The sequence below is a fragment of the Lissotriton vulgaris genome, chromosome 5 (assembly GCF_964263255.1).
Source record: "Lissotriton vulgaris chromosome 5, aLisVul1.2, whole genome shotgun sequence".
In the NCBI taxonomy this organism is placed as follows: Eukaryota; Metazoa; Chordata; class Amphibia; order Caudata; family Salamandridae; genus Lissotriton; species Lissotriton vulgaris.
The window spans coordinates 308,881,413-308,907,066 of record NC_141693.1 but is presented as its reverse complement, the minus strand read 5'-3'; the positions used below and the strand labels follow the sequence as shown (position 1 = coordinate 308,907,066).

The 25,654-nt window shown below is 44.1% G+C and overlaps 1 protein-coding gene across 2 annotated transcripts in view; it reads right to left on the bottom strand.

The window, feature by feature from the left end:
* SKI (SKI proto-oncogene) overlaps nt 1-25,654 on the bottom strand; it is a 141,177-nt gene that overhangs the window by 7,904 nt on the left and 107,619 nt on the right. The window contains exons 2-7 of one of the 2 annotated variants that reach the window (XM_086921539.1): nt 13,453-13,572; nt 9,671-9,786; nt 8,767-8,847; nt 7,346-7,638; nt 5,600-5,904; nt 2,847-3,077 (exon numbers count right to left, since the gene is read on the bottom strand). In XM_086921539.1, the coding sequence (XP_086777665.1) occupies nt 2,847-3,077; nt 5,600-5,904; nt 7,346-7,638; nt 8,767-8,847; nt 9,671-9,786; nt 13,453-13,572 (1,146 nt within the window). Of the gene's footprint in view, nt 1-2,846; nt 3,078-5,599; nt 5,905-7,339; nt 7,639-8,766; nt 8,848-9,670; nt 9,787-13,452; nt 13,573-25,654 lie in introns of both variants that reach the window. The other variant, XM_086921538.1, reaches the window with a different exon arrangement.

Here is a 25,654-nt window from a genome sequence, read left to right as displayed (position 1 = left end):
ACACCCCTCTCAAGTTGGGTTTGTCCCAGGTAGCTCATCTGCTAATCATCTTCGCATTATCTCGCACTTATTATGGCAGTCGCGAAACAACAAAGAAGAGAATGTTCTTCTTTCATTATACGCGGAAAAAGCATTTGACAGAGTAGAATGGGGTTATTTATTCTGTACAATGGAAAGGATGGATTTTGGCAAAGACTTTCTCACCTTAACTAATGGCATGTATTACTCAGGCCCCTGCGTCGAGTCTCATGCAGCAGGTTCACGTTCCCAAATTTTAACATTAACCGTGTTACTAGGCAAAGTTGCCCAGTTTCCCCATTACTGTTTCTACTGGCTTTGGTGCCTCTAGTTATAGCTATATGGTCAAATGCGGATATGTATCAAGACCATCGCTGGGGAAATTAAAGCCTTGTATTATACAGACACTTTTGTGTCTTTCATACCCAAAATCATCAACTAACGCCTTAAACTCTCGGTTAAATACATTCTCAAATTTCTCTGGATATAAAATAAACTGGACTAAATGCAAAGCCCTACCAATGACCCTAGTTACTACTGTAGCCGCTATTGATGGTGTTCCGTTCAAATGGCTACACTCGAAATAAACTATTTCGTGATTTTCCTTAATAGCAGCTTAAAGGATATGGTCGCATTTAATATAAATCCTATCACTGAACAAACTAAAAGAGATTTTTAACGTTCAACATTTTAATTCATCATTGTAGGGGTAAGGAGCAAATTATAAAAATGGATAAGACTCCAAAATGCAATTATGTTTTTAGAATGATTCCACTTTCTATCCCGAGATCTTTCTTTTAAGCATTAACATCCATTATTTCCCGGTTCATGTGGGGCGGTAGCAGACCTCGTTTAAGTGATTCCAAATTACACTCCTCATAAGTAAAATGGAGCTTATGTCTTCCCCATTTAGAATCTTATTGGATTACAGAACAAGTGGCCTATTCTATCTATATGTTACCCACTCATAGGAATACATCATTATGAGTTATACTGGAACGATCCATACTTCAATCTGACTTAGCAATCTATTACACCATTCGAAGTTTACTAATTCACTGATCTCATCATTTCATCCTCATAATTGGCCTGTCAGAAGGCACATAAGCTTAAGAATACTGTTATTTATGTCCCACTATGGAAAAATACAGGTAAAGGGGGTGACCTTAATTGGCTTCTTTTGACTAGATATAAAATACACAGGATATCAGATTTATTTACGCATTATCAATCTTTGAAGTAATTCTCCAGTTTAGAATAAGAATTTGATCACCCTTCATCACAATTAAAGCAAGGGCAGACAAAAGTTGAGTGTATTTATTTAAGTACAGTAAAAATTCATGACATAACATCTCACTCTCCAATTGCACAGTTTCGGGTCTTCATGCCATTCTAATTGACTCCTCATTCTCTATAGAAACTTCCAATAATTTAAGATTGTGGTGGTCCACACGTTTGAAAATGGAATTTACAGACAAAGAGTGGGACACTATATTAGAAAAATATAATAAAGATCTTAGGGATTCTCGCTTTAAATTCAATTACTTCAAAATACTGAATCGTTGGCATTGGTCTCCAGCTAGGTTACACTCAGCTAAACTAAGCCCTGATTTCCTCTGCTGGCGTTGTGGGACACTGGCAGGGGTGGACTGGCCTTATCGGGCACCGGGCAAATCACCCGGTGCGCCGCATTGGTGGGGGCCGGTTTTGGGCCCTGGGGGCCGTTTTTGGTACCGGGCCACTTTTGCAGCGTAGCTGCAAAATCGGCCCTGTACCAAAATCGGCCGAAAACCGGACCCAGCAAAGTGCTCTGCGGCCCCTCCAAACCCCTCCAGTGGGGAGGGGAGCCGGCGAGCAATTTGCCGGGCCGGTTGTGGTTCCCAGTCCGGCCCTGGACATTGAATTGCAATATTGTTCATATACTGTTGGAGTGTCCTAATATTCGCACTTTTTGGCTTCAGATCGAAAATCCTTTGAAGACACATTCTTTTACAAATGTGCTAATACGTCTTTATTTTGTTCTATCATTCATTTGTCTATGTATGGAACTGTGGCTCTAGTATTCATTTTATTTGTTTTGCTCAAATCTCTTAATGCATTCTTGACCTTTTTGTTTTATATGAAGATATTTGAATGTTAATCATTGTTTTAAGTAATTTTGGAAGAAAACTTTAAGAATTGAGATTTAAAAACAAAACTGTGTTTTGCCACTGATGGAGAGAGGGCTGGTAAAAGACGAAAATACTAAAAACGTCAGCCACCTATTACAAATAAAATTCCAGAATTGCAATTGTGACACTATGTCTGATCCTGACTGCCGAAAAGCGGTTAGGGCTGCGGGGCTTTCCACAACATAGAGGAGCTCAACTATCAACTTACAAATCCTTTGAGCGAGTCCCGTAGGCCAGCAACATTTTTTTGGCAGTAGCATTTAAAAAAGAAAAACGAACCAGCAGGCAATATTGAAGGTATAAAATCTAGTTCTTGGCTCTATTGCGAGTTCTTTAAGCCTTTTCCAAATTCAAGCTGCCTATGCTAAAAGTATTTCTTTAGAATGATTGAGGGTTAGAGGGTGGCGATTGTATGTATGCTATTCTTCACAGACGCACAGGGATTAAATGCACCCTGAGATACGTGACTTATTAATGACTTAGGCTATTTCAGTGGAGTGGATAGGGAGGTTTGGACATGGTGAAAAGAAGGAGCTCTGTGTAGCCCCAATATCTGTCATTCTGCAGTAGATTAGTCATCAGAAGGAATTATGGGACAGCAATAGTGTTTTACAGCCGACAACAGGTGGGCGAGCGGGAGACGAATGTGAATCCTACCTGAGCAGAGTATTTAGCCCGTAGTCGGCCTGCTTCACAGCCTTTGTCGCACACTCTTATTTGCTTTGCTTGCTCCAGCTCCCGCTTCAACCGTATCCTTGACTCATTGGCCTCTTTCATCTTCTTCTCATTCTCCGCCCGCAATCGCTCAATCTCCTTCCTTAAATTCCGTTTGGCCTCGGTCGCCTCCCGTAGCTTTTCCTTCTTTGCCACACGCAGAAATTCCAATTCCTGTGGTGGGAAACAGTGGTTAATTATTTTCAAACAAATAGGCAGACTGCTGTAATGCCTATGCACTGGCTGCATGCCAAAATAAGTCACTAGGAACACAAGCACCTTTACAGACCACTCATACTATTCGCTCTTACACAACAATAATACTGACTGAATACACAGGAATCAATTTTGGAATCAGGAGTTCAGACTGGACCTTTGGTTAAATCAACAACTCCCTGAGCCTTCGTTTTTTGAACCATACAGTAAAGTAAACAGATGTAAGCTTCATCGAAAGGACCCACCATTGGCTTAACTCTGCCATCAGACGATAACTGAAGTCACCCTTCACCATGCCTTTGTTGTTAGTCTGCAAGTTTGGTTTTATCCCAGTCCTACGAGCTACAGTACCTTTCGGTGTAAGCCCCTGCCAAAGCAACATGAAGTGTCTCTAAACCAAGATTGGAGGAAAAAATATGTAACCATCCCAAGTAATAAAGTTACAATGCAGGATGATAGAACAGATAAATAAGTATATGTGAAAAAATGGCTTTGGAATGATCTCAAAATAGAATCTCCAAATCAGAAAGGATTGAGAGACGCAAGGATTCACGAACGAACGACAGCAAAGCCATACTTTGGTGGATCACAAAATTAAAAGAAGGGTTCGCCCTCCAGAGGTTAGGAGGCAAACAAATAGTGTCTGGCAGCATTCATAGCTAATGGCATGGTGTCCACTATACAGAAGGTCTGGCTCTGCAGAGCTTGGGCCAATGAAACATGTTCAATGGCTCTCCGAGGGACTGAAGGGGGCGAAATGCTCGGGACAAAAATAAACACCAGAAGTGGCATTTCCTCTCTCTCGCTAAAACTAGCCCATGCATCAGCAGAACTGCTGCTCGGTAACAGTCCACAGCGAGAGCGATAGGAAATCCTGTTCCTCTGAACAATTTCTCAAAACCTAGCCAGACCATTGTTAACGCAATCTCTGCAGGGACTTTCACTGCAGCTACTTTTAGAGCCATGCATGACTGGAAAGGGAACTGCCCTCCTTCCTACATCCCACCGGGGGCTGGGACACGGGGTTACTTTTGTGTTAATAAACTGCATATATAAAAGATAAGATTCCGCTTTTAGACATACCACATACCTTTTAATATTACTGCCTAAAATGAAAGTGTACATAAAAAATATCACTCCAGGCCCCTGCACCCCTTATATGCCGGCAACACAAAGGAAGCAAAATAGCAAAGCGACTTATCCAGGATATCCTCATGTGGTCAAACGAATCAGGAGAACAAGAGTTCCTGTGAACTTTCACAAGACCATGGAGTCCCCATTGCCACAGACGCACAAGAGAAGTTAAAAAACCCTCCCCCTGAACATCAAAGGGGGGGAGGGGGGGGGGGCGGGAGGAGCGGCCAAAATCCAACTGCTAGAAGCAAAGGCCTATAGCAAAGGGGCGAAGCAAGGGAAAAAAGGGGACCAGATGAGTTGCGACGCATTCTTCATTTAGCATAGCCTTCTTAAATTCAATTCAAACTGGAACTGATATCACAGGAAAAAGGCTCAATCTCACTTTATATAAGTCACCTCAAACAAATTTCTATGGACAGACCACCATCTCGGGAATGGATGGTATAAGGTTTGTCCATGCTCCTTTCCAGAAAGTAAATTATTTTGTTTGGAAAAAGAAAAAACCCAAGAACGACCCACTATATTCTGCGCTGGATTCCAGAGTCCCCCTGATGCACTTCATGCTGGTCACGCCAGGCTTTTCACGAAACACCCTTCTGGGTGACTCGAATTTTGTGGTGGTGCAAGAATGGTCAAGGCGGACATTCAGCCATGCCCCAGCAGAGCTTACTTAATGCTTCTATCCCTTGATGTCTGGCATAGATGTAGCAGATGGTGCGCTAGACCAGGGTGTCCCAAGGTTTCCTCACAGTGTCTTTGTCTGTTCATTTTCACAGTTCATGATTGGGGTACTTTGTCTTGCCTTCATCGCTGCCCTCAACATCACTCTGCCACTGCTTCTAGATCATCACAGCATGAGGCTAAAATGTTCTAAAGCATTCATTACACTGTTTTAGGTGGAGTTGGCTGACCAGCACCTTATCCATTAGTTAAGTATCAGCCCTCAATGAAATACCAAAGGAATTTTTAGCAGTGAGCCTAGTTTCACAAATCCCTGAACTTTTTGTAGATTACTTGCAGTGCCGAACCTCCCGAGCAATTTACAGCTTAGAGTACTACTTTGCTTTGGGACATATAGAGACATGCAATCCAATCATTAGCCGACTTGGCAGCCCATTTGTGTATCAAGCTTTCAAATCCGTACTATGTAGGTGACCAGCAGAGGCACATAAAGACAATATTTAAACAGAATATGGATGCAGTAGGCCAACAGTCAGAAGACATGGGTAAGTTTCTTTCATTTACAGACCAGCCATGAATCAAAAGTCATGCTGATTACTTCACAGTGCGGCATGTCTTAGGATATGAAAAAGCAAGACGCCGGCCCAGTGGGGAACTCTTACCTGCTGTAAGCTCCTTTTTGCCTGCAGTGCCGCACCAAGCTTCTCCTCTTGCTTCACCCGCATTTTTACCACCTCATGGAGGAACTTCTCCTTGGACTCCTTGGTGTCAAGGCCGCTGTCGAGGGCTTGTCGCAAGTGCTCCAGCTCGGCTTCCAACCCACTGCTATGAGAGTCCGGGTGGGCCGAGGTCTCTGACGTCGAAGAGTTGATGACGCTAGGGGCTGGCATACTTGGTGAACTCATGTCTTTCGCCGAACTGGACGACGTGAAGGAAGGCGAGGAGAGTGAAGATAAAGACGAGGTGACTGCAAGGAAAGAAAATGTCATGAGGAAACCTGGCATCACCACATCTCAGCTAATCAGATAAAGGGCAGAAATCATTTGACATAGTTTGATGTGAAAGAAGCTAAACGTAACTTGCCCGTCCCCTCTGGGGGGATTGCTACCAGACAATATTACTGAATATATTAATTTTTAATACCTTCCAATAGATATTAAACTTTTTATGAGCAGGTGTTATAAAACCTAATTTCAAGCCCCTCCACCTCACCCAAGCAAACGTAGGTTACACATGCATTGACCATACTGTCTACCAGGCTTGTATACATAACGTGGCTGTGCATATCCTGACCCCTCCATCAAGGATAAAACAAATGAATTTCTTCCCTTTTCAACAACTGCCCTCATAGTGTCTTGCAATTCGTTTTTTTCATAATAAAATATGGGCAAGAAAGATTAAGGATTTAATTAATAATTAGTCAATATAATTAAATGACCCCATTCCCACTGAGGCACCTTGTTTCCAGTTCAGGGCTTTCATTTAAATTGGTATAATCTGAAATTTGTAGGCTTGGTTCAGTTCAAATCGATAAACTTCAAAATAAAGCTTCTTCACAGGAAAATCTACAACTGGAAAAGTTTTGTCCTGATGAAATGGAGTCACCTAGTATGATAAACACTTTAAGAATCTGTGCATGAAGGAGAATATTGAGAACAAAGGTCCAAACGCTCTTAAGAAAACTGATAGGTGGCCTCAAGTTATAATCTATTGCTTACTAGAACACTGGAATGTTGGGAGCCCCATTGAAGATAATGAAATGGCTCTGGGCCAATAATAGCTGGTTTAAACTAAGTTCTTCAACATTCAAATGTTTGTCTCTCAGTTTTTTAATTTCAAACAGTGTACCCCTAGTATGTGGAATGTTCTAAGAGCCTTATAGGCTTTCTTCTGCTTGGCCTACTACACCAGTTGTTAAAAGCCATCTCCCTCGTTACAGGTCCTCACCTGCAGCTCGGGCCTACAATTTAGGTTCAGTGACATTAGCAAGCAGTGTAGCCGCAGGCTATAACTAGGCATTGTCAGTTTCTAAAGGTTCCAAATTTTGACCGCAAGGACAAGTGTGGCATGAGGAAGATCACAGGCTTTAACTGATAAGCATAGTCAGATAGTAGCTAAAATTAATAGTCAAGCCTCTTGCTACCAATGCAAGCAACTAAATTGGCTATTTTTCCTCAAGTAAGTTGTTAAAGTCCAGGATGTAAATAACAGTGGCTTTTGAGTTTGATAAGCCAGAGAACTTATGGAAGGATAAGGTTCTTCAATTATTTTCAACTGGTGAACAGGGAACACAACAGTGAGAAAGAATTTTCCGTTTCAAAGTCTACTGTTTCTGAACTAAAGCCATTTAAACACAACAGTGCCCACATACATATATATTAATGATAAAAGTGTCCACTCACACTTACATTCCTCTCGAGTTTCCACTTCGATCTCTGCCTCAGACTCCTTCTCTTCCTCTGCGACGGCGACAGCGTCCGGTACTGTGGAAGGCGCCGGCGTCTCGGTCACCTCTGGGTTTTCTGCTGTGAGTCTTCGTTTTCGGGACGGCACTGGGCTACTACCCAGGGTTTCACTACTCCGGGGTGTCGTCGTCGTTGTCGAGCCTGGAGAACTGTGAATGATCTTCTGTTGTGTGGCGGCGGGTGCCAGGGCGACATTGGGTGCCACCGAGTTCTCGAAACTTTTGTAGTTGTAGAAACTGCCAATTCGTAGAAAGAAAATGGGTAAAATAAGTTATGTGGTGTTGGTAATCTATTCCTTATGTTGCCTTAGTCTTGTGTTGGCCAACATTTTTATTTTATGTGTTTATACGTGAGGGCTGCTTGTAGTACATGGAACAATATGAATATTTCTTGTTCCACTGATTTGTGGCATAACAAAGCTAATAGGCATAAAACACTGCTAGGTGTTGCTTTTTCAGTAATTACTTGATTTTAACAAGGTCAATACATTTAGCAATAACGAAATTTGAGGGTTAGATATTTTAACCCATGGTATTCCAGAATAAAGAATTTACCAATCGAAATGTTGCAAAAAATATTTTTTCAAAAGACTAGTAGAGTGATAAGTGTTTTTGTAGCCAATCAAGGAGACGTTATGGTGTACCTCACTGGCCATAGAAAAACAACCATATTCCGTTATTCTAGTGGGTGACTTATAAAATGCTAGGGTACACTTTGCGGGGAAGAAGCATGCAATAGTTTCTGCCTATCATGAAGCAACATACAGAAGCCCACACTTCAGGAAAATGATTAAGTCCTATGCACTCAGGCAAACATTTTCTTAAGACTCTCTTCCTCTTTGGGCAAGGGTTAAAACCCACATTTAAAGCTACAATAATCACCTAGATTTTCTTGCAACACGACAGCAAATATCTTATTAGATTTGCATTGTTCTGGTAACAAGTCTCATCTGTAACTTAATCCTGCGAGTCTAGGTTCAAAATTGAGCTGAGCTTTGAAACATCCAATTATTTCCTGTATGTTTTCTGCGGAATGCAATATCCAATGGATAGCCTGTGTGTGTGAGTGTATGTAGTAAATGCACAACACATTAGTCCAATACCACAGCTGCACACCACATATACATTCACAAAATTACCTATGTACACACACTACATGCGTCGAAAATACACACACACACACATACAGGCACACCCACACTTACAACCCTTTAAAAGTTTCTATGCAATGCTGGATGTTACTGAGACGACCATACTACATCTAAATGGTCAGCTAATAAGTAAACATGCAAAGCAAATTAAAATATTGTGTGAAATGAGCAAAGTGTAAAAAGCATATAAACATAAATGAAGGAAAACACCTACGCATTATGTTCGGAATGATTGCCCGGGCGCTCAGGCGACTGCAGGACAGGGGGGCCGGTGCTAAGAAATGATAACTCCTCCCTAGGAACAATCAAACAAAAACATGGAAAGGTGAGGGTGGAGGAAAAGAAAGCATGTGATGGAGTGATGAGAAAAACAAAAGCAGGGCAGCTTTGGCAGACGCGTTCCCGGTCCATGTTAATAATATGGAAGTTCTCAAAGGGAGGATCACTCGTGCTCCACACAACATACCCCACAGAGGCGCCTCAAACAGTTGCATCTAAAGAATTACTGGAAGAGGTTTGTGTCCTGGTGTGCAGAATACAGGGGTATCATTCTGAAAGAGTACCAGTGATGCTCTAATAAAGACATTTTATGGCACAATTCAGGAGTTCAACTGTTTTTCCTCAAAATATAGTGCTTAGAATAGATATAACAGTTCTAGTTACATCACAGATATTCTCAACAGATGAGATTACATTCCTGAAGGGATTCGAGAAATAAATCTCCACAGCTGCCACAAGGCTGTATATGTGTGTATATACATATATATTTTAATACATATACATATACACATACATATACATATATATATATATATATATTTTTTTTTTTTTAAACAAAGGCTGCCGCACCCTGGAACTTTCTCTGTAAGTTTCATTACACGGAGCCCAGTCTGACACAGACTGGGCTATGTGTAATAAAACTTAAAGACAAAGTTCCAAAGTGCCTTTATTTAAAAATTGACCCTGGCTATTGGTTTGGCCCAACGCCTGCACCCACTGTTGAGCGATCCGGCGAATAAACCACATCACCCACTCGTCAAAGGGTCTCACACATCCAAGAGTCTGAAGGGGTTCCGGAGTATGTTATTGCATTATCAGTTCCTCCAGGCCCTGCTTACCTGTCTCGGATGAGCAAGGGAAGATGGCCGGGAACTTCCTTTTCATTTGATGAAATGGCTGGAGACCAGGGCCGGAAGGCTGAGAGGCGCTGCCGTGGATGCATGCAGCCGATATTCTACAAGTGTTTAAAGAAGCACACAAAAAATTAAGATAAAATCCAGTAAATGAGTGTTAAATAAGTATCAAAAGAATACATGTTAGAACACAAGATGACCAGTATTTCTGAAACTGCCCTGTCCCAAGATACCCCCATTACACTGATGTGTACAACAGGCTGTTAACAGGCAAGGTGCACACAATGTCCATATTGTTTGGTGTAGAGAGCCTGCTCCTATGAGTGGTGGTGTACAGAGAGTGCCCCATTTGTAAGTACAAAGCGTCACCAGGCACAAAACACAAGACTTTTTTTTAATTTGTAGTGTAATGATGAGGTATCAGTATTGCCATTAATTTCCCTTACTTAGCCTGCATATCACTGAGATATTCTACTGAGTTACAAAACAGGACCATGAATACAAACTGGAACAGAACAAGCTTGGCTCTGCATGATCTTAGGATCAACCTTATCCAGGCCTCTTTTGCATTTTCAGTGTATGAGAGTCCAAGGAAAACCCAAGACTACACATCCCAGAATGCTCTGGACATGCAATGAACCCAGAATAGAAAGAAGCTTTGGAGGTGATTGAGAGTATGCGGAACGTGGTATATCTGCCCAATTTTTAGAGGATGTCTTGCATCCACCAAACTCTAAATAACTAAAATATTGTCTTTCCGAAATGAAAAAGTGCCACATCACAAATATGCTTCAAGTGTCTTTCCACTTTTATGCATTACATTGTCAAATCTTTCCAGACAAACACGTTACTCAATACCACACAAGGGATTGCCAAGCAATAGACACAAAGGACAAGCCTACACGCCTGAAAGGGAAGAAAGTCACTAATAGCAGAGAATCGAAATATCCTTGCCTCGAGATGCTTTGTGCCCGTCAGTGCCTGCAGTCAAAACTGCGCCTTTGAGGACTTATTGTTGTGCCTCCTGGGGACCAAACAGACAACAGGATGTTTGATGTTTGATGTTGTTTGATGTTTGTGGTGTTTTATATAGCGCTCTGTCACTCCAGGGAGCATCCTGGCGCTTCATTTTCATTGCTGACCGGTAGTATGATGTTTTGACTGTGTTTGGGATGTTTGGGTATAATCAGACCAAGGTTTTACACTTGGATTCTGGGAGTCTGTATATCCAAGTTTTTAAAGATTTTTTGAAAGTCTGTTCTGATGCTATTTGACGAAGTTCTGTAGGGAGCGTGTTCCAGGCCTTGGCCCCCAGAACTGTCAGTGATTTTCCCCCCTTGGTGGTGAGTTTAAACTTGGGGACAGTGATCAAGTTGGCTGTGGCTGATCTGAGTTCTCTCGATGGATAATACCTGTGGAATCTATCGTTTAGATATTTTGGGCCCTGTTTGTGAAAGCACCTGAAAGTGATCACAATGATTTTAAATAAGATCCGCTTCTGAATAGGAAGCCAGTGCAATTTGTTCAGGGCAGCTGATGCTGATGATCTTCTGGGCAACCTCAGGACTAATCTCGCTGCCGCGTTTTGAATGGTCTGTAGTTTATGTAGGGTAGATCTTGTTGCTCCAGCATACAGACTATTACAGTAGTCAATTTTGGATGTTATTAAGGCGACCGCTACTGTTCGGCGGGCGGGCAATGGTAGGTAGTCAAAGAATTTGCGTAATCCCTTCATGATGTTAAAACAGGCAGCTGCTATTTCTCTGGATTGTTGCTTAAAAGAAAGCAAGTTGTCGAATTTTATGCCCAGATTTCGAGTGGCATTGATGGTATCTGGGGGAGCTTCCGCATCGGGTGGCCAACAGGTGAGTGGGGAAAATAGGTTATTTTTCCCGAATGGTATGATCTCTGTCTTTACAGAGTTGCATTTCAGATGGTTTTCGTGCATCCACTTGAAGGTCGCCGTCAGACACTCTTTTAGGTCTCGTTCTGCTTTGGCTATATCTTTATCCAGCATCAGGACCAGTTGAGTGTCATCGGCGTATGCGACCGTGTTCACATTGAAGGACTCAATCAGACTGATCAGGGGAGCCATATACAAATTAAATAAGGTAGGGCTCAGACTGGAGCCCTGAGGTACCCCTGAGCCAATCTCCTTCTCCTTAGAGTAGAATTGTCCTAGCCTGATGATTTGTTTTCTGTTTAGCAGAAAATTCGTAAACCAGTTCAACACGGTGCCCCCTATACCTGCCTCGGCTAGGTGATGTAATAATATGGTATGGGACACCGTGTCGAAAGCTGCCGATAAGTCAAGGAGGACAAGGACAGCTCTGCCCCCCTGGTCTAGTGCAGTTCTTATGGTTTCTGTTGTAAATAGCAGAGCAGATTCAGTAGAATGTTTGGCTCTGAAACCAGCCTGGTTTGGATGTAGAATGTTGTTTATTTCCAGGAACTTTGTTAACTGTCTGTTGACCAGGGTTTCAGTGCATTTACACAATGCAGGGAGTTGGGAGATCGGTCGTAGATTAGTTAGGACAGATGAGTCATGTAAAGTCTTTTTTGGTAATGGCTTTACAATGGCTGTTTTCCACGCATTGGGGACTTCTCCGGTTTGAAGTGAGGCGTTGATAATGTCGTTTATCATAGGGCTTACTTCCTCTTTAATGGCCTGAATTAGTGATGGAGGACAGGGGTCAAGTGGTGATCCCGATTTGATTTTTGATAGAACTTTCAGAGTGTCTGCTTCCTCAATTGAGTCAAAAGTATTCCAACTGAGAACAAATACAGTCCAACACATGGCCTGCTGTGTGTGTGGGTTCTTTTGTATGAATTGTAAGCCCCAACACATGCATGATGTCTTTAAAATGTAGTGCGTTAGTGTCACTTGCGCAATCAAGATGGAGATTTAAATCTCCCATTACGGTGAAGTTGGCGGCCTTGAGTGTCATATTTGTAAGTGCTTCTCCTAGACTTTCTAAAAAGTGACTGCTTTGTCCTGGTGGGCGGTAGATAAGTGCCCCTGAAAAGGTAAAAGAATCGTGTGCTTTTAAATTAAAAGCACAGAGGTCCCAAATTCTCAGCAGAGACTTGCCATAGCAGTCCAATACCGGTCACTTTACACAAGTATCTTTCAAGCCACTGGGCTCCACGTGCAAAGCATCTTCAAATAAAAACAAGTGTTTGTACTTAGGAGCTCCACTGAAGAGGGACAGCTCAGCCCTCACCTCAAAAATTAAAAACATGAGCTCCCTAAACCAAAAGCATATCCAACAATATTAACTTACGCCAATTTCCTGCTATTTCAATACATTAAAACTCGGCACATGGCCCATTAGGCTGCAAATGTATTGAATGGCGCCAGTATTCCGGAAAAGGGAGGTACACTGTACCCCGCTGGCATGGTGCTGGCAGGGCGCTGGCGCAATGTCTGCCATGGCTACAGGTCTGCGGAGTTCGCGGACGGCTTTTCCAAGACCTCAGCTCAGGTTTTTGTCTTGTTAGTGCCGATTGCTTAGCAACTTTCCCTGGAAGCCCAGAGCTGGATTAGAAGTGAAATCCGGTGCAGTTGCTGCCTGCCAGTAAATACTCGGTGACGTGAGACTGGCCAAGCGGGGTGGGGATGATGGAGACTTTCTTGGATCCCTGACAGCACACTGGGGCCGAGTTTGCTCATGGCTGGGCATGCCAGGAGACCTCAACTAAACTGAAGGCATAGGATGAAGGAACATCGCTACCAGGGCCAACCACGGGGCAGGAAAGAGGAGTACCTTGTTGGAATTCGCCAGCGACTGTAACCAATTCGACTGCTTCTCCTTCTCTGCAGAAGAGGGGGATAAAGGGCGCAAGTCATCATTCTTCGGTTTCTTGGCCGCAGGTTCGGAAGAAATCTACAAGAGATAATCAGATTGGTTAGTACTGAAAGGTAGGACACCATACGGTTAGAGCTATTAGGCACATATGAATCACAGCTCTTTAAAAACAAGTATTGTATGCGTTCCCACCATGGCTCCTGAAGGAGTGTCAACCACACAATCCGTCGTAAGCAGGCTTCAATCTCCACAGTCACACCTTCGCAAAACGCAGTGGGGATCCCAACTGCAACTACACTTGGAGGGGCCAAACTTGTGAGCCCTGCACCAATAAATTCACCGTTTTCCCCACACATGTGATGGACCACAGCTGCACCCATCGGGTTTAAGCTAACTCTGCCATGCACGCACCCAAGAACCGTGGTATCAGACATCATAGTCTTACACAACCACAGTTTTTGGCCCGGATAGGAAAGCGATCACACATGTTGTGCACTTACAACCACCATTTATTGATCAGCCTCACCCAAACAAGCTGATATAAGAGACACTCCACTTCTAAGGCAACAACCACTCAACCAATGTATACTTCCGCAACTTTAAGCGACAAGACAGACCAAACCCTGCAAGTAGAGACAAACATCTTCCATTAATGGAAAAAACGAACGTGGAAGACTCGAGACGGTACAAAAGAAAATGTACCAACACAATGCAACAAAGTGAAGCAACAGGTCCCACACATATGAATGAGCTCCACTCTCTTTGCAGAGACAGCAATATCGGAAGCCATCCCAAGCTGGACAGAATACATTTAAAACTCGGCAGAACACTGTGGGACTCTGTTTTCCTTGGTATTTATTTTTTATTTGCAATGGTTGTTAGGCCGATGACTTCACTCTCTCACAGCTGCAGTGTGTTCTGGGTAGAGTGCCAAGTTTGGCTTTGTCCGTTCCTCGGCCAGGCCTGTAAACCCCACCCTTCACAGCATATGAAAAATCTCTCTGGCTGGCTGTTGCATTCCCTCCAATGCATGAAATCATATGAGCAAAAAACAATAGTCAAGAGTGGCTCATAAACTAGCAGAGCAGATTTAATGGCCGCACAGAGACTATCGGTGAACACTGACTAAAGTAAGACAAATCTACTGGGGGTCTGGCTGCCGAACACATCACATCATTCACGCTACAGCCTAGAACCTGGTGCCATATATCAGCACCAGTCACTGTGACGTCAACTGGCATAGCCTTTTCTAATCTTGGCTCAACTACATGAATTTGGACAGCTTCAAACCCCAACTTTCACCAATGCCAAGCCACTCTAGAGCTCACCACCCTGGTGGCTTTTGGAACACCCACAGCCAGGACACCATCATTCTGAAGACTAAGAAGGCAAACGAGGCAACCAACACGTGTCTCCATTCATGCACCCAGGCATTCAAACACCCCTGCATCAACCAGGACCGCCTAACGATATGCCAGTTTAGTAAGGGGCTGAAGCCAAGCTTCTGACCGCAGCACTACAACACAGCGCAGCAACCTCCACTCTGAGATACCAGCTATCGCCCCAGCTACCTCTCGGTGGTATCTTTGCCTAAGACTGTGTAGATATTTCCACTAGGTTTACGCTACACAAATACCACACACACACATTCGTGCACACAGCAAGTACAGGGCCCAGGTCTTCGCCAGCGCAGAGGCCTGCAGCTTCCCTGAGCCATGCCTCGGGGCTGTGGTGGAGTCTTTCGAAGCAGCCTTTATTCATTTTTTCGATGTGCTTGGGAAGTATTCATTTCCCATCTAATTCAGTGTCACAACGTGAACCGTGGCTGTGCTAACAACGCAGCGCTAGGAAAAAGTGAGTGCGTCCCAAGGTGCTGCGAGGCAGCGGTGACAGCATCGCCCAGTTATTTGGCAAGAGCCTCCTGATCCCCCGGCCCATTCACTGGGGACGGGAGGGGAGGGGGAGGGGAGGGGGGAGCGGGCCGGGGGAACAGGTGGCAAACTGCAGAGTGAACAGACCTTTTCGAGCGGATCTGCAGGGACACCATTCTGTGCAGGCGAGGCTGATGGACAGCCACCGGGGAGGGAGGGGGGGGATAAAGCTGCCCCCCACGCACACACTCCGCACAATCCATCCAACGGATAATTGTAGTAATTGGATTTGTTGCACGGCTCAAGGGGAAAAACAAATGCTTGGGGCAGAAAAGGGGAAAGAGTGTTGCAGTGAGAGTTTAAGGCAGGGCCATTATGGAGACAGCAGGTGGAAGGGGCACTGGGGGCGTCCAGAGGGTGTGGAAGTGCCCACCAAGAATACGGACACGTGCAGCGCCAAGAAGCGCGACTGGTTAATGCACACAGGGAGCCGGTGGCCAGCACACCGATCGCGCTGCAGGAAAAAGTTAGCAAAAAGTTAACGATCGAAGGTAGATTTTTAACCAGACTACAGAGGCCTGTGGCGGGCTGCGCGCGCCTTCAGGTGACGTGCGAAGTTCTGTAACGCACCAGAAAGAAGTGCTAAATGGGCGTTCAGCTAGAAATGACCGGTGGGGCTGGGGTAGGGCAGACTGCACACCCCCTGACCTTCAGAATACCTAGCCTGTCCTGTCCTGCAGCCAGGATTCCCCGATAACCGGATACATTCTCTACTCCTCGGTATCCTGAACACAAAGGATGAAAAATCCCGTACACAAGCTAGAGGAAAGGAACCAAAATCAGCCAATATCGATTAATCCGACAGAAAACAAAAAATGCATTTGCCACATTAAAAAAAAAAATTTGGGAGTACGTGCTGCTTGTCCATGTTCGGCCCTCCTGCTACGTGCTCTGCTGCAGATGTAAGCCAGCTTTCTCCCGAAAAGTGTTATCTCAGTCTCCCACCAGTTGCCAAGCCACGCAGCATGCGTAGGCCTCAAGGCGCCCTCAATTATCACTGTGCGTGCAGTTCCTAGGGGCAGCCCTGAGGGGAGAGAGATCAGAAAAGGATAGCTCACCAACCGACAAAGGAGGTCAGGTGCTAGAAAGGCCAAAAATGTCAGAGGTCCTCATTTTATTCTGCAGAAAGGAATGATCTGAAGGTCCAAAAAGAGTGGTCTAGTGGCCTAGATGTCGTCTGTGAAACCAGCAGTCCTTCTTTCCAACTAGCTGTGTGATCCTGGGCAATCACTGGTTTGTCTGTGTGCCAGTTCTTTAAAATGCAAAGCACTACGGGGCTGGATTACGGAGTCCAGCTCATCCTACAAAATGTGCACAGCAGCAGGAGTAAGCAGTGGATACTTATTTATTTATATATTTATTTGGCGATTTATAAATCCATATCGTAAATCCATCAATGAATTGGACTTCAAACTTGAACCTAAGGAATAAAATCATTTATTCTGCCCTATGCTTTTCAATGCAGTTTTTGGGTGTGCAAATGCAACACTAAATGAAGAACGATGAAATCTGTACGTGGTGCATTACCCAACAGCCCATTGGCTGCAAACCATTCTCTCACAGATCCAATGCGGTCCCCAGTTTTACCACTGCATATGGAGCAGGAGTACTGACCTGCACAGAGCTCACCCAATAAACTGGCGCAGTGCTGGCTGACTGCAGGATGCCATGTCTCATCACCAAGTGTACAACTTGGCTACAGTGGGTTTGGAACACGCACCTTAAAAATTACTTCAAATTGTTCACCAGCCAGAAATTTTGGACAAAACTGTACCAACGTCGTGCTCAGAGGACCCACTTAACTTCATTTAAGAGGGTCAACTCCAGCTGATTCCACCGGCGCTCCATGCTCCTATTCCACGACGGTGAGTATGCAACTATGGTCCAGTGATCCATGTTCACATTCTCAGCAATGAAAGTTATTGGAAAGGTATGACTATGCATGTGAAGACAACAACCGTAAGTTAGAACTATTTTTGCTGTTGGGCCATGAAAATGCAAACTACAGCAAGCTTTGATTGTGTACCTCTGAACAGCAAACAATGTTCGACAGATCAGTTCCAGCACCTGGCCAGGCTTGGTCTGGACATTCTTGGTCTACCAAGGTAGGAACAGGGAGCATCAGACAACTGGTCAGGCCTGGAAAAAGCAGCCATCATACTAAACCAAGCCTGGATGGGCACCAGTGCCATACCACCTACACAGACTATGGGAAGTAACCTCTGACAACTATGGGTGTAAGATATGGACAGGCTACTTGGTGACCTGGCCAGCACTGAACAAAACTCATGCGCCAATTGTCTAGGAATGGACAGGGCTTCCTTGCACCATGACTAGGGCCTCTGGTAACGTCGCCGGCCAAGGGCATGGCAGCTCTAGCAACTCACTAACACGTCAAGACAGATTTTCCATCAAAGAACAGAGCAAATAGCTTAGTTGCTTCATCTGCAGCTGGTTCATGCAAAGAAGTCTGGGTCAGCTCCGCCAGGAAAGGGTGGATCTTCCTGTTTCACAAGACACACTAGCAAGGCGTGAAAATACAGACACTTTCTCATCGAGATCACAAACCGCATGCACTGGCGCCGCCGCTAGCCACCGGCTGACAGAAACCTCCAAAGATAGATATGCTGGAGATTATGAAGTGTCAGACAAAAATTGTAAGAAGAAACAACAAAAGAGAACTTCAAAAAAGGGAACAAAAGCCAAGACAAATCTCACCACCCACTTGAAAAAAAAGGGCCTGGCCATTTTAAAAGGATTACAGCCTTACAGACAGCCAAAGTGAGAAAACACATTTCTAATTATCAATGGCACAAGAGCCCAATAACCCAAGAGAAGTTGGGAGGAAATAAACTAACAAACTAATGGATTCGGTTATATGAACGAAGTCTAATCAATCTTCCACACCTGGGCCACATAGTGTGATCCTGGCAAATCATCCCTGTGTATTAATCCTAATCAGCCTACAAACCTAGGGGCATGTAGAAGCATGCTAAGGTCAGTATTGAGTGTGATAAAATACACTGGTTTTATAGACCTGATTTCAATGCCAATGTTTGCATGCAATCAATAGATTTTAAAAATGTTTTTCAGGGTGCCGAACAATGGAACAAATCTACATATTACAGCATTTGGTACCCTTTTTTTTAAACCAACAAAATGTGGCTGCCCCAAAATATTTTTAAAAAAAACAAATCAAACTGAAGGAGTTGTGTTGCGATTCTACCATACTGCAGATAAATCTACAGTTCAAATTCAACAAAATAAAACTGAGCTCGGGAAATCTGGAAGTCGTTACAGTAATTTGTCTGGTCATTTATTTTCATAATGCTTGCTGAAAAGGTATTTCTGTCACTCTTCTTGTGAGCGCCCAGTATGGGTGCAACTGAAATGTTGGGTGGGAAAACAAAACACTGGGTGCCCAAGAAGCAAGACCTTCAGGCTGGCAGAGGCAGACAGATGACCCGAGAGAGCTGCAACTGAATGACATTGTCCTTGAGTAAAGCCCACAGACATCAGTTGTAATCTTTAAAAGTCAGGTTGTAATCAAGCCGCCATTTGAAGTGTCGAAAAGATGAAGGGAGTAAGTGAAAGGAAATGTTTTTTTTGCCACACCCAAAACACCATTGTTAGAGCAGCTTTCAAGGGCCCAGTACTTCAATGACAGACATCAAGTTCCACAGCAGACCACTTTCATTGCCACATTTAAGTAAGCCCATGTCCTTTCCCCTCTCCTTTCTTAGCAGTGAGAAAAAAAGTCACACGACCCTGCCTGTTAAACCAAGTTTACTTAGATAAAATGCATGGTCCTGTTTAAAATAGTAACGTTTCAATATAATGTGCGCGTAAATCATTCCCAGGGGTTTCAGGTTTACTTCTTACCAAACTTCCCCCCTTATTATTAAAACACTAGTCCAAATGGATATGACATTTACACTCGAACTGACATGTTTATGCGGTTCTAGAAAATGAAGCTGGCCATTACACTAACAGCGAAACTGTACTTTACAGTCGAAATCAACCCAGAGAAAAATTACAGATAATTATCTCCGTTTCATTACAAAAAATAAAACATAGGAGTACTTTATTACAGGACGGATTCGACACTTCAGTCGTATGGGTGAATAGTTGATGGAAGGCGATGATAGATGTGGTTCTTGTACTGTTTCTTTCAGACTAACAAGATTGCCAATTCGTGGGTGGTTGGTTTTCATTGCGGCCAGCCGCCAGAGGTCACTCCAGTGCCCATTTCTACGGCGGCCTGAGAAGGCAAAAAACTCTTCACAAAGGCCCTTCCACACTCAGAACTGGCAAGCACTACTACAGACCGCCCTGCCCTGCGCCCTTACACCCAGGTCCGCGGGAAATACGTCACCGGTAGCTGCTGGCATGCCAGGTGAGAAGGGCAGAATCACTGTAGGGCGGCTACAAGGAGAACAAGCCTTCCCTAGCCGGCACAGAGATGACCACCAGTGAAACGTGGTAGACAGCCCAATTAAGTCAAAAAATGAATTTCGGGGGACATTGGAAGAGAACAATCACTACTAACTGTGCTTGCTTCGCCTTTGGGCATATCTGCTACTATGATGTGCGCCCGCCTGTGCCAGCTAAGTGGAATAACCTCGAAAATAAAGAGCCCAGCAGAACACATCTGAGAAGAAAAATGTAGAATAAAATGTAGCGCTCACATTTCAAATGAACATGACTAGCCAATGAGGGGGTAGAGCGGCCTATCCCATAATGACCGAAACACAATTAGAGGAAACCGTATTTAAGAGGGAATCCCTCGCCCACCCCTCCCCAAAGAAGTTGTGTGGTCAGACAGAAGATAAACAATACAACCAAAAATGTGGGTCACTTCCTTATTTAACTGCCTTGTGCTTGATTACAAGAGCTATTTTTAAATTCACTAACTAGGCTTAGGATGGGGAGCACCGGTGCGCGCTCGCAACGGAAAACCACAATTATTGTTTATGAACGTGAAGTCTTTGGGAGATTGACGAGTCTGGGCCAGACATAACATTGCCTGTTTCCACAGGGCTCCGCCCAGACGCCCCCGGGGCTGACCGCGGTGGTCAAACTTGTGAAGTCGCTCCAGACATGCCGGCCCTGCCGAGCTCTTTACTCACAGCCACATCCAGAGCAGAGAGGAAAATACATGGAAAGAAGCTAAGATGCCCCACAACTAAGGTTTCCAACAGCCAAGTACAGCTGACACACGTCGAAAATATCCCAAACAGTTGGATCCCAGCTGTGAAAGGATGTGGGTGGCTTGGCAGAGGGTGTACCTTACTAGGTAAACAGTCAAAAACTTTGTAACCAGTTGAGTGGCACAACAAATACATTTTTACAGGCTAGCGATCGATTGATTAACGTCAAAAACATCCGGGCAGCCTGGATAAATGCTCGCCTGTGTTGAAGTATATCAGCGCACACAGATCAATGAATGCCACATGGCCGGCCTGCACAAAAACAACCACTGGGGACAAGGAGCTGCAACGCCCCCGAGAGGCCTGGGAGGGTTTCTCAGGACCGGACAAATCAAGCGGCCTAAATGAGGTAGATGTACTTGTTCGGATGGATGGGCTCCCGATCATGAAAGGGCAGATCTAACAAGATGGAGAATGCCCTCTTTATTAAGAATGTGGCTGAGGGGAGAGAGGTGATGCCACAAACTCACGCTTGGCTTTGATAACACGGCAACAGGAGGGTGAAGGGGAGCCCAGGCTCAGAGCAGGTACTCTGCATCTTAGTAAAAGTGACCTTCCCACTGAGTGGTAGCAGGTAAATTGGTGCACTGTGTTGTCGTTTCTTCAAGTCGGTATTTAGGTGCCTACCAGCACTTAGCGCAGTGGGGTTTAATCCCTTTTCGCTCAGATTTTCCTATAATATATTTTTACTATTTAATGGCCATCCAATCTCATTCCCAGTGACCTGGTAAAATGATGCAATATTGCCCCAAGGGCAATTATCAACTGCAACGCGTTTGATTTTCTTCTCTGCACTCTGATCGCATCATTCCAAAATACGCGAGTCGGAATGTAGGATATGGCAACACCTGTTTTAAACCATTTCCATCTGCAAAACTTGAAATATTGATGTTTTTCCCCAAACACATTTCCCCAGTTCCTCGAATTTTGCAAATAATTTGTAATCTGGATTTTTGTCGCAAATTCCAGTTTGTGCTTGTATATTATTGGGGCATTCAGAATGTCCCCCCATATATTTGGCATCAGCATACTTTCTTTTACTTTACCTTTATACTCCCTCATGTCAGGCAGCAAATAACAGCAAAAAAAACAAGCCTTTTACACACGAAGCCTATTTCAATTCATAAACATCATATGCCATGCCTCTACAAGCCAAAACAGATCTAAATTTCAATGTGCACAGAAACACAGCTCTACCATGGACCTGCTTCATCAACGGTAGACGGTGCAGCATATTTGCACTGGAAAATATGTTTGCCTCATTTTGTTTCTACCCGTTTGAATTTGCTATTCACAAAACAAAACTTATTTTAAGGAGGATTTTCGTACAGCTGTCGTCGAATCGAACACATTTGGTATGCAGGAAAGTACACTGTTTTGGCAAATATATATAAATAATGTTTGCAATTCTCTCCTTTCACCTGTCCAAGTTACCTGCTTATCTGATGTATTGCCTTTCTAATGCTGGCAGGAAGAGCAAGTCTCTTAAGGCTGCTAGGACTATTCATGCAGCATGCAGTATGTCCCTGTTACCCAAAAGGCACATGTCAGTGCTCTTTTTAGGGGTGGGTGGAATTTGCGGAATAGCGTTACGCAAATCTCCGAAAAACTGTAACAAATCCCCACGAACACGCAGAAATTCCGCGAACACATGGAATTGCTTGTACGCGATGCTTTTTTCCTGTTCGCAAATGCTGTTTGCGTGCTCGGGGGAAATATCTCGCTAACACGCATTTTGAGAACGCGAACAAGCAAAAAATTTCGCGAAGTCGTGGAACGCAGAGTTTTGGGCAATTTCGCGTTCTCCGCAGAACGCAAAATTCCCCAAATTCCGTAAATTCCACGAGCGGAACGGAATTTGCCGCCCAGGCCTAGCTATTTTGCAAACAATTAGTAAATAAAACCACAAGAAGGATAGTGAAGTTGTTTGCAAATGTCAACAAAACCTCAAAGGGAACTGAACACATGGTCACTAGTCATGTACTTTAAATTAGAAAGCAAATCCTGTTATTTTCCAAGTTTCTCTTTGGGTAATAATCTCCTCTCGCCATAAAATATGTGTTTTAAGCCACTGCAAAAACTGATAAAAGCACACTAATTATGAGACAAATACACATGTAAATACTTGATAAACTTGAGTATGCATAGTATCCATGTTTATATTAATACACAATTTGAAAAGGGTTTTTTTTATGGGTAGACGGAATTTGCATAGTAGCGCTACGGAAAGCGCCGCGAAACGGTAAAAAAAAAATAATAAATCGCCCACCCGCAGAGTTCCACGAGCACGCAGAATTGATTGTTCCACCCGTTTGCAATGCTTTTTTCCTGTTCGCGAACGCGGTTTGCGTGCTTGGGGGTAATATCTTGCGAACACGCATTTTGAAAGTGCGAACAAGCAAAATATTCTGCGAAGCCGCAGATTGCGGGATTTTGGGCTATTCTGCGTTCTCTGCTGACTGCGAAATTACCCAAATTCTGCAAATTCCGGGAGCGGAACGGAATTTACCGCCCAGGCCTATATAGGATTCAAAGGTGAAGAAGTGTCTGACCTGGCACAGAAAACCGTTCTGATTGCCAATGGATCCCCACCTACCTGCCTTTGGTCTCACAATGGACAGCTATCAAAGAGCATTGTTGGACCAGACTCTCAAGAGTCCCTGTGACATCATGAAGTAAGGTGAGCCACATGACTTGCCTCCACCACTTCTCTGGTCCAGGCACGACAGCTCCTGTCGGAATCCTCTACAAAAGACCCATGGATGACGTACAACACCACTGTACTTTCAGGATTCTGCTCATTTCCTAGTTATAGATGTCTGCTTCCTTCTTCCATCTCCCAGTATCCACCCAGATTTCCCTGGTCTCATTCACAAGCCCCACCCCCGTTCCACCACACACCTCAGTATCAACACAGAATGCACAGTTCCCACACAGTCTGTGCCAAAGAAAGCAGCGCAGAGGAAAGGGCCTTTCTTCCTGCCGGTTCTCCGGCCTGGTTCATACTAGTTTGATCCATTGGCTTGGCTCCAGTTTTTAATTTTTTTTTCTCCAAACCTCAGGATTAGGAATCCTTTTCAAAGGCAACATTTGAATTCATATTTTCAAGTTACTTTACTCTGAATTATCAGAAGCACATTGCTACATATTTCAGCTGTCAGTGACTTTGGGTACGTACCCGTGGACAGGTTCTGCCTTAAAATAGATCCGCCAATGTGGGAAACTTGCCCTACTCTGGGACTCTGTGCTGTCTAGAGGACAGAACCACAACTACCCCAGTTGTGTGCTCCATCATTTTAAGTGGGGGCTGGATGGGAGGGTAAAGCAAACGAGAGAAAAAATTATCGATTGTAAAACGTATTTCATGAAGCATTTATGCGTTCTTAGTGCCAGCAATTTATAGGTAAATCACCGCCGGGTGAATAAAATCACATATTACCAATTGCCACACATTGAGAAACCCTTCTTTCATCTCTCTTTGGGAGTGCCAACTCATACCAAACCTTCTGATATGAGGGATTTGAGCCAATAAACAATTAGGGTACTTCAGTCAAGTCCCTTTTTTTTCTCTTAAAAGGAGGGTCATGGTCCCCATAACTTTGCATTAGGGACCCCCATTAGTCGACCCACCTGAAAGGAGCTTTGAAAAGAGCTCTTTCCTCATTAAGACACGAACGAGCTCCACAACACAATCTGAATTAACTATGAAATATATTGATTATCGTTTCAGCTGATGCTGTGCTGGAATTCTGCGGTTTCCCGAAAGCATGCTTAACGAACTGGGCACTGCAGTGCACTTAAAATCTGTCTACGATTTTATGCAAAGTGTGGCGCCGCTACAGACTACATAACACTGGGCCAACTGGGTAAAATGCCATCTGCCCAGGCGTCACTAAAGCATGCTTGTTCATAAAGAGGTTGGGCAACCAAAGGAAATGCTGTTTCTGAGCTATGTTCAGCATCACAGGATGAGTAGCAATCATGCCCACCTTTAGCAATAGCTCTCGTTATTCTCCTGTTTCAAATCCAGAATTCTAAGTACCCAATGGACAAGGTGGTCCACAAGATGGCGCAGTCAGGTTTCAGCCCACCTGATTGGAGCCATAATGGGCCTGCTCTTCTCAGAGGACAGGAGCTGATGACGTACCTAACGGTGAAATTAAAACTGGGCACAGAGTGTGCAGATGACTGTCTCTGCTTTTATTTTTCAAAAAGTGTTGCCTTCTATACACACAAAGGACAGACTGCAAACAGCTTATACCACAACAGCTTGAGCAACAGCTGCGCAGAGCTGTGCATGAACTGCAGATCATAGGTTCGAATCCCGGTAGGGCCGATTTAGGGAGCGAGTCGCACAGCTTTTTTTGTGAGTAGCGGACTCTTACTTTTGACTTTAGCGTGGCTCACTCCTGAAGATGGAGTAGTAAACCAAAAGTATAGTAAAAATGGGACTGTAGGCCCCCCAGTCATGTTATTTCCATACATAGGGGGGCAGAGATGACCAAAGAATGAAGGCGGGTTAGGGTCCGCAAGTGCAAACACGTGATTCAGATTCCTGTGCTGGTATTTGCTGAAAAAGCTTTTAAGGAGGATATGCTGAAAAATGCAAGACCCTTCAGTAACCCACATAAGCTGCACAAATCCCATAATGACAAAGGGCAGCAGACCATTAATGCATGGGGCGGGAGAGGGAGAAAGCTGAAGGTGGAGTATTAATTGTGAAATCCCCTTCCGCCACCACTCCTGTACCTTTCATCTACACGGGATATGCAGCACTGAGATTTTCATTTCGGTCCTAAATGCTCACAAGTATCTGTACAGTGCGTGGAGTGCTCTATACAGAAACACACCAATGTAGTATGCATATACCCCTGAACTAAGGCCTTGCTTGCCTCATTCAAGCATCGCTAGAAGCAATTACTGAGAACAGGTACATGCATAAAGAGTCAGCAAGGTGTTGATTTTAAAGATGTATTGCAACATTAACATTTTAGGCAAATGGAACAAAAATAAAATCGT